This window comes from Trichosurus vulpecula, chromosome 4 (assembly GCF_011100635.1).
Source record: "Trichosurus vulpecula isolate mTriVul1 chromosome 4, mTriVul1.pri, whole genome shotgun sequence".
Taxonomy (NCBI): domain Eukaryota; kingdom Metazoa; phylum Chordata; class Mammalia; order Diprotodontia; family Phalangeridae; genus Trichosurus; species Trichosurus vulpecula.
Window position 1 is genome coordinate 366474719 of NC_050576.1, and position 15043 is coordinate 366489761.

The window sequence follows — 15043 nt, forward strand, 5'->3', positions numbered from 1 at the left end:
AGTAAATGAAGAATGCCTATTGTACAGACTATGTTATATGTATGTGAATAGATAACTCACAAAGATTATCTATTAATACATAGATCTTGGGCAGACACTGCAAATGGACAATGAGCTGGACCCAGAAATGAACATGAAGAGGATAGTCTGGATCGTCTTTAGGAAGAGGAGAATGGTGAGGAATCATGAAACTGAAGATCACCCACAGGGCCGGAGGGGGGATCATGGTGGGTATGGACAGGATGAAATGTATTACAAAGGTGGAATTATGCAGGGGAAGCTGTGTAAAGAATGTAATCAGAGAAATATAGGACTTGTTTTTAAAGAGGAAGGGATAACTGATAAATAGCTTTAACGCTCCCTTAGTATCTATCCATGCAACTTCAGGAGAATTCAAAGAAGGAAATTCCCCTGCCCCCCAGCAAAGTTGTGTCAGTCAGACAGAAATATTCCCCTTAGCAATTTGTATGGCCTGCTTTGGCAGGATTATGAGAGATCATGGACAGAATGGGAGGGAAAAAATTAATTGCAATTGGCATCCCTGGAGGGGTTATAGACATTGAGGAGATCCACTGAGGTCCTGGAGTAAAAAACTACAAATATTAAAACATTCAGAAAAATTTACATGAAAGAATACGGAACAGAGAATATATACGATGACCACAATACTGTATAGAAAGCAAGACTGATAGCCAATTCAGATTAATGTAATGACTAGTCTTGATTCCAGAGGCCTGCTGATACAGTATTTCTCTCCCCATGAAGGAAAGGATATAGAATATGGGTACAGAATGCCTTCAGACTTGATAGATGTCTACTTATTTCGTTCGTTCTTTCTTGGCTTAGCTATTTCTCTTTGTTACCGCAGAACTATATAAGGAAGTGCCAAATTCTAAGGGGGCTTTTTATGGAATAAAACATTTTTAAAAGTGATGACAACGTGTTCACAAAATATACTTTGTAAGAGGGCTTGTTTGGATGTTTGTTACACAGTGGCCAAAACAAAGCATAACTAAAAATTTTAAATTAAAAAAAATTCTGCAGAGTTCTTTTAAGTGAGGTCCCAGTTTTATTTAAAACAATATTCAATTGATAAAATTTAGATTCACATTGAATTTTTTGATAAATAAACCAACTAGATTAAAAACACACACACACACAAACACACACAAAACACACACACACAGTTGAGTTCCTCAGAAAGGTATAACAAAAATTCAAGGTAAAATTATCATCTCTGGAAGATGTTTATTAGGGTAAACCAAGTCAATTGCCTTTAATAAACTGGTAACAAAGCATTTTTGCAAAGTTATATTATCAACTATTAACATCTTTCTACTTCCTGATCTGTTCTAAGGCATGGAATCTCTTTTATTTTTTAATTTTTGTCAGGGCAATTGGCGTTAAGTGACTTGCCCAAGGTCACATAGCTAGTATATGTGTCAAGTGTCTGAGGCTGGATTTGAACTCAGGTCCTCCTGCCTCCAGGGCCGGCGAGCTACTCACTGTGCCACCTAGCTGCCCCCAGAATCTCTTTATAAACATTTTCAAGAATTCTGTGTGTTTAGGGCTCAAATCAAGGTCACTTTTATTTAACAGGGACAGTCAGGGCATTTTATCTCCAAACCATTTGGTGAGGGGGGTAAGGACCAAAAGAGTTGTCATAAATGTGCCATTTGGGGCTCAGATTGGGAAAGATGAGGACAGAGTCCAAAGATTCAATGCTTTCAGGAAAGCTTCAGCCTTGCTTCTTAACCTCCTCCACAACCTCCTTCACCAATCACCTCGGGCATCCCAACTTCCACCTCCACCACCATCCCTTTCTTCCCCTTAGCCCCTTCCACAATATTTCTGGAACCATAAACCCATAATCCAATCAACTCTAACGAAGTTCCAGGATAGGATGTGTCAATGTTCTCCCCAATGGTCCCATCACCCAGTGGCTTTCTGAACCAAAGTGTTCCCCTATCTCCCGACCCACCCAACACCTCCCCGCCACCACACACACACACCGACAATGTGCATTGTCCCATCATCCTCCCAGAAGAAGATAAGTTCCCAGAGATTAGGTAAGTCTTTGTTTTTGTATTCGTGTCTCCAACATTTAGTATAGTGCTTGGCAAAAAGCAAGTGCTTAATAAATGCTCATTCATTCCTAAATGGGGTCATGACAGGGAATTAGTAAAAAGAGACAGGGTGGTACTCTGTGCCCTGTCACCAGCTACATTAAAACCTCACTAATCAGGCAAATTGGGAACAAAGCCAGATACAATGAGTGAAAAAATCTCAATTATATAATCTTTCAAAGAAACTCATTTTCATTTCTTTCAAATGAATACAATAACTTGACCTAGGCTAAAACACAATTTTCCAGCAGAACTGCTTTGAGGAATGATTAGTAATCTTCACCAGTATATAAATGGACAAAAATGAAGCACTGTAGAGCTCAGCTTATAATTCTTCATTTCTTCTAAAATGCTTAAAAAAAGAAAACTTTGTTCATACTCTGTTCTCTAAGTAGGTAAATGTTACCATAGAAAGTACTATGCTTACCCAACTCATTGTCTGTTCTACCATTTGAACACTGTTTTGTATAACTAGCAATCTATTTCCTCACCTGTGAAATGAAGATTAAAAATAGCATTACCTACTGCCTCAATTAAGAGATTACATGTAATAAATATCAATATTATTTTAATTACTATTACCTATGAAGATATAAATATATTCAACTCAGATCATATTATACTCACACATTTTCATCTTTTTAATATATTTCTTAGTTTGTCTCCCCCACTCTGGATATACAGGGCTTTCCTCTCTCTTCTATCCATCCTTTTCTAGAGGCCTAATACAGTAAATCCTCTAAGACACACCATAAATGCTTGCTGACTAATTACCATGCAACTACTCTGTGCTAGAACTTTATGTCTTCAGGTAGTAACTATTATCATGGGCCTCCATGACACTACTTGCAAACATGGGGAATGTTCGAAAATATTTTATAGTTTCTTCTTATGTTTAAATAATCTGAGAGTATGGCCACTGTGGGCTATATAAGATTAAAAGTTTCATGGTTATGGAAAAACTTCGGTAGAGACATAGGATGATAGTTGCCCTTCAACACCTAGTCCCACGTCTTTAAAATCAGAGAAAACCCTCTTATACCATGAATTGGTGTCTATATCCTATACAGAACCACTTCTAGAATGTTGCTGACTTTAATAGTGAAGCAGCTTCATTTCAGAGATACAAAAGGTGGAATTATAGATTTTAAAGACAAATTCAAGATTCTTTTTTTAAAATCATGGACTAGAGTTCTCATTAGTAAAAAAGAAGAAGGAGAAGAAGAAGAAGAGGAGGAGGAGGAGGAGGAGGAGGAGGAGGAGGAGGAGGAAGAAGAAGAAGAAGAAGAAGAAGAAGAAGAAGAAGAAGAAGAAGAAGAAGAAGAAGAAGAAGAAGAAACAGATGGTAGAATGGGAAACTATAGACCATGACCATGAGTTCATTTCTTGAGAAAATGCTAGAATATATGATTAAGAGGATGGTTAGTTAACATCTAGAAAGGAAATCAGTGATTATGACAAAAGCAGGATAGTTTCATCAAGAATAGGTCAAGCCAGATCAATCTTATTTCTTATTCTGACAGTTAATCAGGGGAGTGCTAATTTTTTCTAGCTATTTTGTGTTATTTTATCTTTAAGAAAAACTGTTTTATCTAAGCAGTCTATCTAGATTTTAGAAAAGCATTTGTTACTATTACAATAAATTTAACACGTACTTTTAAAAACCATATGTAGTAGTTCAGTATCACTTAACGGTCTAATCTTTTTCTGATCACTGACCATTGAAAAGTTCATATTGAGGTTTAAGTTCATGATTAAAAGAAAAGCTTTTGAGGAAGTCTCATGTGCTACCCTTATGGAAAAGATGAAGCAGTTCAATGGTCAAATACAGAATAGTAATTAATGGTTTGATGTCAGCTTAGAGGAATTCTCAACTAACACGCCCAAGGAATTACTCCAGGGACCATGCTGTTTTAACATTTAGATAAATGACTCTGATGAAGCATAGATGGCATGCTGTCACATGTAAAGATGAAGCAAAACCAGGGAGGGAAAGCTAACTAACATGATGGATGACAGATTCAGATTCCAAAAGATCTTGACAGGTTAGAGCAATGGGATAAATCTAATAAGAGAAACAAAAACCTACACTTGAGTTTTAAAAAATGACTTTCACAAGTATAATAATGGGCGGGTACTGGCTAGACAACAGTTTACCTGAAAAATTTAGATGGAGTTTAGGTTGGACCACAAATTCAGTATCAGCCAACAGGGTGACCAGGCAGACAAAAAAGCTACACAAACTTAGGCTACAAGGAAAGGCACTGTGTCCAGGCTGTCATGTACCCAAATGAAATCACATGTAGAGAAGGACGTAGTTAAGCTGAAGAGCATTCAGGAGAGTAAAGGATGGCTTGAGGGCCTGGAGATCAGTCTATCTTGAGGACACAAAAATTGAGTTAAGGATGTTTAAGGAGGAAAAGAAAAGATTGAGGGGAGAAATAATTTCTATCTTCAAGTTTGCGAAGGATTATCAAATAGAAAAGAAAACAGACATCCCTCCATGGGAAAAACTAGATAGATGTTTTAAAGAGGAATAGGTAGCATTGATATAAAAAAGAACTTCCTCATGATTATAGCTATCCAAAAGTGAAAAGGGTTGTCTTGGGAAGGGTTTGGTACCTCTTCACTGAAAGTCTTCAAGCAAAAGCTATAAGACCTCTCAGTTATGTTATATAGGGCATATTCCTGTTCAGGTATGAGTTGGATCATATGGTCTTTAAAAGCATGGGTTCAATTCTGGGCATCAAATTCTAAGGATGCTGATGAGCTTTTAAAGCATCCAAAGAAGAGTAGCCAAAAGAATGAAGAGATTTTTACATGCATGGCCATATTACCATATAAGGATCACATGAAAGAAGTGGAGATGTTTAGCTTGGTGAAGAGAAGATTTTGGGAGGACAGGACACTGGCCTTCAAATATCTGAAGAACTGGAATGAACAAGGATGGTTAGATTTGATCTGCTTGGGTCCCAGAAGAGGACTTAGAAGCAGTGAGTAGAAATCAGAGGCTGATGTCAGCTCAATGTAAAGAAAAAATCTATTAACATAAACAGAACTGTTCAGAAGTGGAATGGGATGCCTGAAGAGGTATTAGATTTGATCTCACTTGAGCCTTCAAGCAAAAGCTGAATGACCATCTGTCAAGATGTTAAAAGGAAATTCATGTAAATGTGTGGGTTGAACTGGGCAGCTAGGTGGTACAGAGGATAGAGTGTTGGGCCCAGAGTTAGGGAGATTCATCTTGCTTAGTTTAAATCTGGCCTCAGACGCTTACTAGCTGTGTGACTCTGTTTGCCTCAGTTTCCTCATCTGTAAATTGATCTGGAGAAGGAATGGCAAACCATTCCAGCATCTTTGCCAATAAAACCCCCAATGGGGTCACGAAGAGTCAAACATGTCTGAAAAACGACTGAACCACAATGGGTTCCAACTCAGATTCTGTCAAGTTCTTAATTGGTTCCAACCATTATTTTTCCCTTTCAAATCTATTGTACTTCTTCCTAGAGTTTTCCAGAGTATCTTCCCTGAAACCAGGGATATTCTCTATATCATCATAAATTTTTTAAGCTGAAAGAACTCCCTCTGGAGACATTGAAAGGACCTGCTGGTTTAAACCGTTTTCATGATCAAAGGGATTTTAGGTCATACAGTCCAATTTCCTCATTTTACAGATGAGAAAACTGAGATATAGTGAGAAGTGAATTGCCCAAAGTCACCATAAATAAATAAATAAGACCCAAGCAAGGATTTGAACTCGATCCTTCTCATTCCAAATCTAGTATTCCCTATTCCAAAGTCAACCTATAGAGAAATGTCAAAATGTGCTCTGACAGGACTGGTTCTGGGTCCTGTACCAATGAATCAAATAATCAGTAAGCATTTACAAATCATTTATCATGTGCCAGACACTATACTGTATTGTTATACAACTCAAAGGAAATTCTTTACTTTTGTCAGTAACATCAACTAGGGTGGAGTGCCTTGTTGCTGTTCATCCTTCATTTTATAAGGGGACCAATGACATCATGGGGCGATGTCTTGACTTTTCAGTGAATTGGATTTAAGTGGGGCAGAGTTGCCCAAAGTCAACAGTCTCTCACTCTGTCTTCCAGAGTCATTTAAGTCCAGTGGCAAGACAAAAGTCAAGGTGATTATCATTGTATAGGATTAGAAATCAGGTTGACTTTTTTTTTTTTTGCAGAGAGGGAAGGTGGGAAGAAAGAATACATTTTTTAGAAGAAAGTTTACAAATTCAGTTGTCCAAAAAATACATCCAAATGTAAGATCAAAAGGCAGAAACTAAGTTTATGAGGAAAGAGAAATAAATATCAGAGACATATTGGATCACCAGATGCCTTCATATTCTCATGTCTTTCTTATTTTTGTAAAAAGTATACAACTGTATAAAAGCGACACAAATAAATTTCCCACTAACCTCAGTGTTGAGCAGTTTTTAAAAATTGTGTTCATCGCTAGAAAAAAAGAAAATTCACCCAAGAGCACACACAAATGAAAACAAAAATGATTAAGAGATTGAAAGTAGGCCTATAAATTCAAGCTGAAAAATTATTACTGGTATCATTCAGGCTGGGAAAATTAAAGTATTTAGCCAAAACCCTTTGAGTATATGAAAGGATGTTTAAAGAAAAATGCGACTTTCTACTGCTAAGGGGGATGTGACCAAGCAGCAAAAGTACCAGTAAAAAGGATGTATGTTAGGTTTTAGAAAGAAAATCTCTCCTAGGCCTGAAACACTGGAATATGATATCAAAGGTGGGTTACAAATTACTTTCTGTAGACTTCAAAATAGGTACTTGAGTACTCTTCTAACGTTCATCTAAACATGATTTAGTTTCTATGGTATTTATTCAACAACAGTCATTCATATTGGCTACCTAAAAGGCAGGCAGGTTCCAAGTTTCAACTATGATGTGGTAGATGTCTTGGCTGGGTGGTGAATACTTTTTGGGAGGGGAAAAATTACTCTTGAGGGGAAAAGATCACAAGAAGAAGAAAAGAAGAACTGAAATTAGAATGCAATTTCTTTTGACCTACCACTGGGATTTGTAATACATATACATATAGACCCATAGCATGTTCAAAGGATGGACTGCCTTTCTAGACAGATGTCTGAGTCTGCATCCTTCCAACATGAGGAGGCCCCCTAACACCCGAAGGAAATGTCGATTGCTCTCTAGGGAGGCTGTAAAGGGGTGTCACTCCATATCTCTAGAGAGGGGCCATACAGACTCCTCACCTTGACAGGTTCGTCAGTGTCATCAGCTGTCTGTTAAGCAGGACTTAGTGAACATTTCCCAACAGAAGGAAGCATTCCCCAGGTGAAATCACCTCCTCTGTTTATATTTCCTGCCAATCTAGTTGGTTTTAAAACTTTCAAATAGCAGTTTCTGAACATGGACCAACAGGTGGGGTAATTTTTTTTTTTGCACACACACAGCATTTCTACATATTTATTCACTGACCTTAATGATTAGCTACATAGTTAGTGATCTGCCTCTTAAGTTACAAATACACCAGGATAAGCACCCCAGCCAAATCAGAAGGATGGAAGACTTCCCTCCTCTCTCAATGGCCCCTGGCATTTTAAGTAGTACCTGAAGAACTATGTAAATAACTGCACAGGCCAAATAGCAAACAGTAAAATGTAGTGGTATTCCTCTCTAAAAAGCAGCAAACACTCAGGATTCAGCATAATGCCATAATAAAAGAAAAAAAGGAAGCACGGAGACCTAACAGTCTGATGGGGAAAAGTAACAGAATATGACTGATGTCATTCAGGCCCACCTAGCTCTGGCTCTTTCACTAGGGTCTTGGAAGTTAAGAGATAGGTGGAATCTTAGAGCACACAGGCTGTCCGAAGGGAGCTAGGTTAAAATATAATTAGGAAATATTTAACAAAATAAATACAAATACTTTAATAAAGCACTGCAATAAAACATGAGTCAGTATTCAACACATAGGGATTCTTACGTGAGGGATTAGTGGCCCCTGTGTCTATTTCAGTTTGACACCAGTGTTTCACCTAGTTCAGCATCTTCCTCTACAGACAAGGAAACTGAGGCTTAGAAAGGTTAAGGCAGTAAGGAACAGAGCTGGATTTCGAATCCAGTGCCTGTGATGATGGCAGATTTCCTAACCAACTGGCCAATGACACCTACCCTCCATATCACAGGTCTCTCCACCTGTAATAGGGTAATGGGGGTTAGGAAGCAAGGGGAAGTCTTGAGTTAAATGATCACTATGTCCTCTCATATTTTAAAATCCTTTGACTTCAACACCTGTTTCACACACATTTCATCATAGCCACTTGTGCGGACCCATGAAAAGTGGAAAGGCCCCACAAAAATCCACTTCTGCCCTGTTTTTATGGAAGCGACTGCCCACTGAGAAGTGACCACTGTGATGTTAAAAAAAAAAGCAAAAAAAAAAATGCTTTAATTGCTCCCAAACTAACTCTTAACTAATGACAAAAATGAACAATCAAAAGGTCTCACAAAAAGAAAACTTCATGTACCTCCCTTTATCTTTTAGTCTAAATTCTTATCAGGCAATCACAGGCAAAAAAACTAAGGCTACATTGTACTCTTAGAACATTTCCATTCATAAAAACTGACTGTTTTTAGCCACATGCAGTTCACCACACCCAGATACGATCTCAGAAGCCACTTTTGCACAGAAGGAAGACAGCTGTCCTGCCAGGAGAAAATTCAAGGGGAGGAGCAGCACAATCAGGTAGCCCGATTTGATCTAGACTACTTAAAAGCAGCCTCAGATAAGCTCACACCTGCTTCTCTTAGATTTGAGAGAAGGACAATTCAAGCAGGTAGGCGGCTCAGGGGATGATAAAGCCCAGGGCCTGGAGTCAGGAAGACCGGAGTTCAAAAATATCCTCACTTTACTAACTGTGCGATCCCAGGCACGGCACTTAACCTTGCCTGCCTCAGTTTTCCCACTTGAAAAACGAGCTGGAGAAGGAAATGGCAAACCCCTTCAGTATCTTTCCCAAGAAAATCCCAAATGGGGTCATGAAGAGTCAGATACGACTGGAAACAACAGCTAAGGGCAATTTAAACAACTGAAAAACCCAACTTGACCAAACCCCAGGGGAGCCAGGGCTAAGAATTGATGGGTCCTCAGCTGCAGCTCTTCCTCAAGAGAAGATAGTTCTCAGTTTCAGTTGTGTCCCTTTCATTTTCGACTCAGCATCCCTCCTTCCTTCCTTCACCGCTCTCATTCCACACTCACTCAAATTTAACATAAAGGGCGAAGGGGGTAAAGGGGCCAGTGTCCCGAGAGGTACTGTCCGGAAGAGCGACAATCCACAGCGTTCATTTCATTGTACTATAGACAGGTATTTATTGTATCTCCTCTCCATTCACCTCGACACCCTCCTTTAAGGGGGGGGGGGGAATAATAAATAAACAAAAGAAAATCCTCTGGGACAAATATGCATAATTGAGCAAAAGAAATTCCCATTCCACGTCCAAATCCGTTCAGCACCCTCAGCATTTTGAACCTATCACCTCTGTTACGGCATAGTTCATTATGAGCCAAGAGGTTATATTAAGTACACAGAAACGTCTCTCTGTCCTCGGTCTCAATAACACACGCACACACACACACACACGCATACACGCGCGCGCGTCACCCACTCACATACCCAGGTCCAGGGATAGCGGTCTCCCTCTGTACCCCACCCCAGCTCTCCCATCGGCACCCCAAGCAATAGCACTTCCTGCAGACAAGAGTATTCTTAGACACCGCCAGTAAGCGCGGCGCTGCTGGCTGACCCCTCAGAGGCAGGCGCAGCAAGCACCACGGGGCAATCAACAGGGAAGTAGCAGGAGGTGGGCTGCTCCCCTCCACCACTAGGAAGTCGCAGCGCGGATGAATCAATGAATGGCGGAAACTGCTCCCCAACCCGCCCACCCATCACCTCCAAAAAAATGAACCTCCGAGACAGCATGCAAACGCCACGCCGGGGGAAAGACCGGCCCGCCGCCCGAGGAGGATGGCAGTCCTTGAGTGGTATCAGCAGGGGCACCTTGCTAGTGGTTTTATAAAGCAAAGCTAAGATGCGGCGGTGGGACGTAGAGCCCCCGTGCGCTCACTCACTCACCAAAACAATATACGGGAGCAAAGGTTAGCGTTTTGCAAAGGGTTGGGTTTGGCATCCTGGTACACGGGCTGCATCTTGGCCAGCCCCGCGTCCCTGCGCTCCCAGCTGGAGGACACTAGCCGCCGCCCTCCCCCCCGGGGCCGCTGCTGCCGGTGACCCGGGCGACTGACGATGCTAGAGCGACCGAGCTGGTGCTCAGCACCTCCGTCTACTGCCAGCTAGAAGCGCCAAAGCGAACCGGTCCGGCTTCCGGAAACCGGAGCCCGGCGACACGCCTTCTTCCCCGCCTCCCTGCTCCGATGCTCCGCCTGGCTGCTCCAATGTTAGCACCTCTCCGTGCTAGCTGCTGGAGCCGAGCTCGCGGCCGAGCCACGACGTGTGCGACTTCCCACGGGGGGAGAGTGCTGGGGTGTAGGGACACCGAGGAGCAGGGGAGGGGAGAGCCCCGACCCGGAAGGTACGCCTGCCACTCCGGGGGTGGGGGCAGGCGGTCAGGCTTAAGCTAGATTCGAAGTCCGGGGGTGGACTGCCAACGCCCAGCTACGCTGTTTGACCGCAGCTGGGAAAGCTGCTGGCAAGGGGGACTGAGAGGACTGGCAGCACCGGGCGTAAGTGCCCCAGATGGAAAGCGAATGGCTGTCACGTGGCCATTTATAACTGTCCAGTCCTTGGAAGAATGTGGATGGACCCCTACATGCCATCACCCATTGGCCAGCGAGCTGAGCGGGTTTTAACTCTTGTCCAATACTGGGAAGGAAACGACTCAGCCCGGCCCAGGAGAGAAACTGGGTGATGGAGAATTTGCCCAATTGCAAAAACAGAAGTTAGCTTTTGGAAGTCTTTGTCAAGGTTTGACTACCGAGCCCGATTGGGTTTTGCTGGAGACTTTGGGCTTTCTTTGTATAGATAGTACTTGAAAGTGCATTATCTCTGCGGCACTAATACCAGAAAAGAGTATTTTCTCGTATCGAAAGTACACGGCACTTACAAAAAGCCATGCGTCTTCTGCTTTCTCAATGGTAAATTATTTCGGACATTACTTACTGGGGCTCAGTAATCTGGGCTTAACTGACCACCTATGTCACCTTGCCAGGCACTGTGGTTCTCTGTCGCCATCTCTCTATAGGCAACAGGGCTACGTCCATCTCAAATCAAAGAATTTTTAAAAAGTTAATAGTATTTTATTTTTTCCCCAGTAAAATGTCAAGAAAATTTTTAGCATTCACTTTTACAAGATTTTAGGTTCCAAATTTTTTTTCTCTCTCTACCCCTCTCCCTTCCCTTCCCTCTTCCCCTCCCCATCTTCTGAAAACGATAGGCAGTTTGATGTAGTTTACACATGTGCTATCATGTAAAAAAGATTTCCGTATTAGTAACAGTTGTGAATGAAACAGATCAAAAGGGGAAAAAAAACCACGAGAAAAAATAATGTAGGTGAAAAAAAAATGCTTCCGTCTGCATTGAGTCTATCAGCTCTTTATGTGGATATGTATAGCATTTTCCTTCCTGAGTCTTTTGTACTTGTCTTGGATCTTTGTGTTGCTGAGAAGAGGAGCTGAGTCGTTCATAGTTGATCATCACACCAGTGTTGGTGATCAGCGAATTTTTTTTAAGCAATAACTTTCTACTGGAGAGATGAAGCATTATCTTTCGTACACTTAGTACAAGATAATTTGAAGAAAGTCCCTTTCACCTCCAAAACTGATCATCCTAAAATACTTCGACCTCACCTTGAAACTTAAAGAAATAAGATCCCCAAAGGGAAGCCAAAATCAATGTGTAATGTTTTCAGAAGTTGAGTTCTTAGCGTGAATTTTTCCTTCACTTAGAGCTTCAAGCAATTTCTCCTACATTTCAGATACAGCACCATCATCACCATATTTAAGATTAGTAGTTGTAAAGCTTGCATCGTTAAAGTTAACCTCTGGGTTTAACAAAAGTTATCTTAGTATACTAGATATGCGGGTGCCAATATTAAGATCTAAATGGGGCTCAGAAAATACTTAGGATCATAGAATTGAGAGCTAGAACAGGAGGGGACTTGAAAGAACTTTTAGTACAACCTTTTGCAGACTAGAAAACTAAGGCTTAAGACAGGTTGTAACTTGACCAAACTTACACTTAAGCAGCAAATAAATCCTACTCCACTGACTTGAAATACAGTACCATTCCATTAGGCTTTACCCCCTCTCCTTTTGAATGAATGTTTTCATTCCATTCCACCACTCCAATGGTCCTGAGATCTTTGTGCATAAATTTCGTATGTTACAGGGAGACAGAATGGAAAAGTGGAATGAGTGCTGCGTTTCGAGTCACAAGAACTAAATTCAAATTTCCGTGCCTGGAATGCACACCCTCCTCCACTCTGTCTCCTGACCCCCCTGGCTTCAAGTCCCAACTAAAAATCCCATCTTCTATCAAAAGCCTTTCCTGATCCCCTTTAGTTCTAGTACCTTCTCTCTGTTGGTTATTTCCAATTTATTCTCTATATTTAACCCCAGCACTTGGCATGGTGCCTGACACCTATTAGGTGTTTATTATTGGGGGTATAGGGTGTGTTCAGGGAAGATAAGTACCTCTAGTGTGAGGGCTACCAGACCCTTCCCAGGGCTGCTTTTCACCTTTGGTGTGAAGACTTTCCATGGTGGAATGGGCAGAAAAGAACAGTTTGTTCCAAAGGCCATGAAGGCAGCTGCAGCAGGTGCCGTGGAGAGCTTAAAGTTTGGTTAGACATCAAAGAGGTCAAGGTCATCATCCCTTGCATCTTGAGCCCACTAGTCTCTTCACTACGTCCTGCCACTGGACTGTGATGATGCTGGAACAGAAAGACTGATGACTTTGTGCAACTCTGCCTCACTTAAATCCAATTTACACACAAGTCAAACTGGGGCAAATCCATTTAACCTACTCTGGCCTTCACTTTCCTCATTGGAGTCCAACTCTAATTAGGGAGTTGGACTAGATAATTCTGTGAGGTTGTTTTTCTGACTTTAGCTCTGACTTCTGCTAGTCAGACAATGACCCTTTAGGGGCGGCTCAGTGGCTCAGTGGATTGAACAGGGGTGCTAGAGTCAGGAAGACCTGAGTTCATATCCAGCCTCAGACACTTATTAGCCATGACACCCTCGGCAAGTCCCTTAACCTGTTTGTTTCTGTTTCCCCAACTATAAAATGGGAAGCGTAATAGCACCTGCTTCCCAGAATTGTTGGGCAATCAAATGAGATAATCATTGTAAAGCGCCTGCCACATAATGAGCCCAATTAAAAGGCTTCTGCAATAATCCAGATGACTTGAGGGTGAATGTTTAGATAAAGAGATTTGCAACTTACTAACAGCACAGTGCCCTATACAAGGTTTTAATTAATGCTGGCTGAATTAGTAACACTTTGCACCTTTATGAACTCATACACTACTTTATATTATTGCATGTATGCGTTTGACACCTCACTTACTAGACTCTTCAGGGATAATTTATTAATTTTTGCATCCAAATAATACCTTGTAATAAGAGATAGCTTTAGAGCTGGTAGTTAGGCACCTCAAAAACCATCTAAACCATACCTTCTTTTTATAGGAAAAAGAAACAGAGCCCAAAGTCATATGGTAGTAAATAGAAATGTTAGGATCTGAAACTAGATGTTTATATTCCAAGCATCTAATATAGTGCCTGGTACATGGTAAGTGCTTAATAAATTCTTGTTGAATGAGAGGATTGAGCCAGAAGTCCATTTTCCTTTCTCATTCACTGCAGGTATCAACTATGCACCATGGGGCCCACAACATTCCCTAGAGCTTCCTCAACCAGATTAAAATGTAATTGGGAAATATTTAACAAAATAAATTTTAAAATACAATAAAATGTTAATAGTATGTTTTTTTAAAAGTCAGTATGCAGGATCCTCATATGGCTTAGTGGCCCCCTTTTCTATTGGAATTTCACACCAGAGCTCTATGCCATAATGTTCAATGAGCTCAAATGCAGAGCTCAGAGTTGAGTCTCCTAGTTTGACTCTCAATCTCCATCTTACTTTTGCATCCCATTTTGGGGAACTTCTGTGACCTGCTTGCTAACTAGAAGATGCATTTTCTACCTGAAATGAGAAAGAACCAATTGACTTCAGTTGGCATTTTCACAGATATTCTGCTGTTCTAAGCCTCCCACTTGAGATGATACACTTATGTAAGCTTCACTTTCTTCATCTGAAAATCAAGGCATTAAATCTGATGACCCCTAGAGCCCATTCCTAATCTAATTGCCTCTGACAGCCAATAAGGCCTAATGGAAAGATCACTAGATTTTCAATAATTAGATCACAGGCTCATAGATTTTAGAGCTGGAAGGGACCTCAAAAATCACCTAATTGGGAGTGAGTGGTTCTTAACCTTTTAGTGTTGCGGATTCCTTGGGCAGACTGGTGAAGATTTTGCACCCCTTCTCAAAATAATTTTTAATGCATAAAATAGAATACAAAAGATTACAAAGGAAACCAAGTATATTGAAATACAATAATTTAAAAAAAACAAGTTCACAAACTCCAGATTAAGAACCCCTGATCTAATCTAACTCCCTCATTTATTGGGAATGCATCTAGTTTATCCCCATTACAAATAATGCTTGTCGATGGTTTTAGGTAGATGCTATTTATAATTTTGAGGAAGGTTCCATTTATTCCTATGCTTTCTAGTGTTTTTAATAGGAATGGGTGTTGTACTTTATCAAAGGCTTTTTCTGCGTCTATTGAGATGATCATATGGTTTCTGCTAGGTTTGTTG

The 15043-nt window shown here is 40.8% G+C and overlaps 1 protein-coding gene across 1 annotated transcript in view; it reads right to left on the bottom strand.

The window, feature by feature from the left end:
* Positions 1-10495, bottom strand: part of ABCC4 (ATP binding cassette subfamily C member 4) — a 286747-nt gene extending 276252 nt beyond the window's left edge. Inside the window, exon 1 of the mRNA XM_036757037.1 lies at positions 10270-10495. Coding sequence (XP_036612932.1) covers positions 10270-10343 — 74 coding nt within the window. The 5' untranslated portion in view covers positions 10344-10495. The remainder of the gene's footprint in view (positions 1-10269) is intronic.
* Between the last annotated feature and the right edge of the window lie 4548 nt (positions 10496-15043).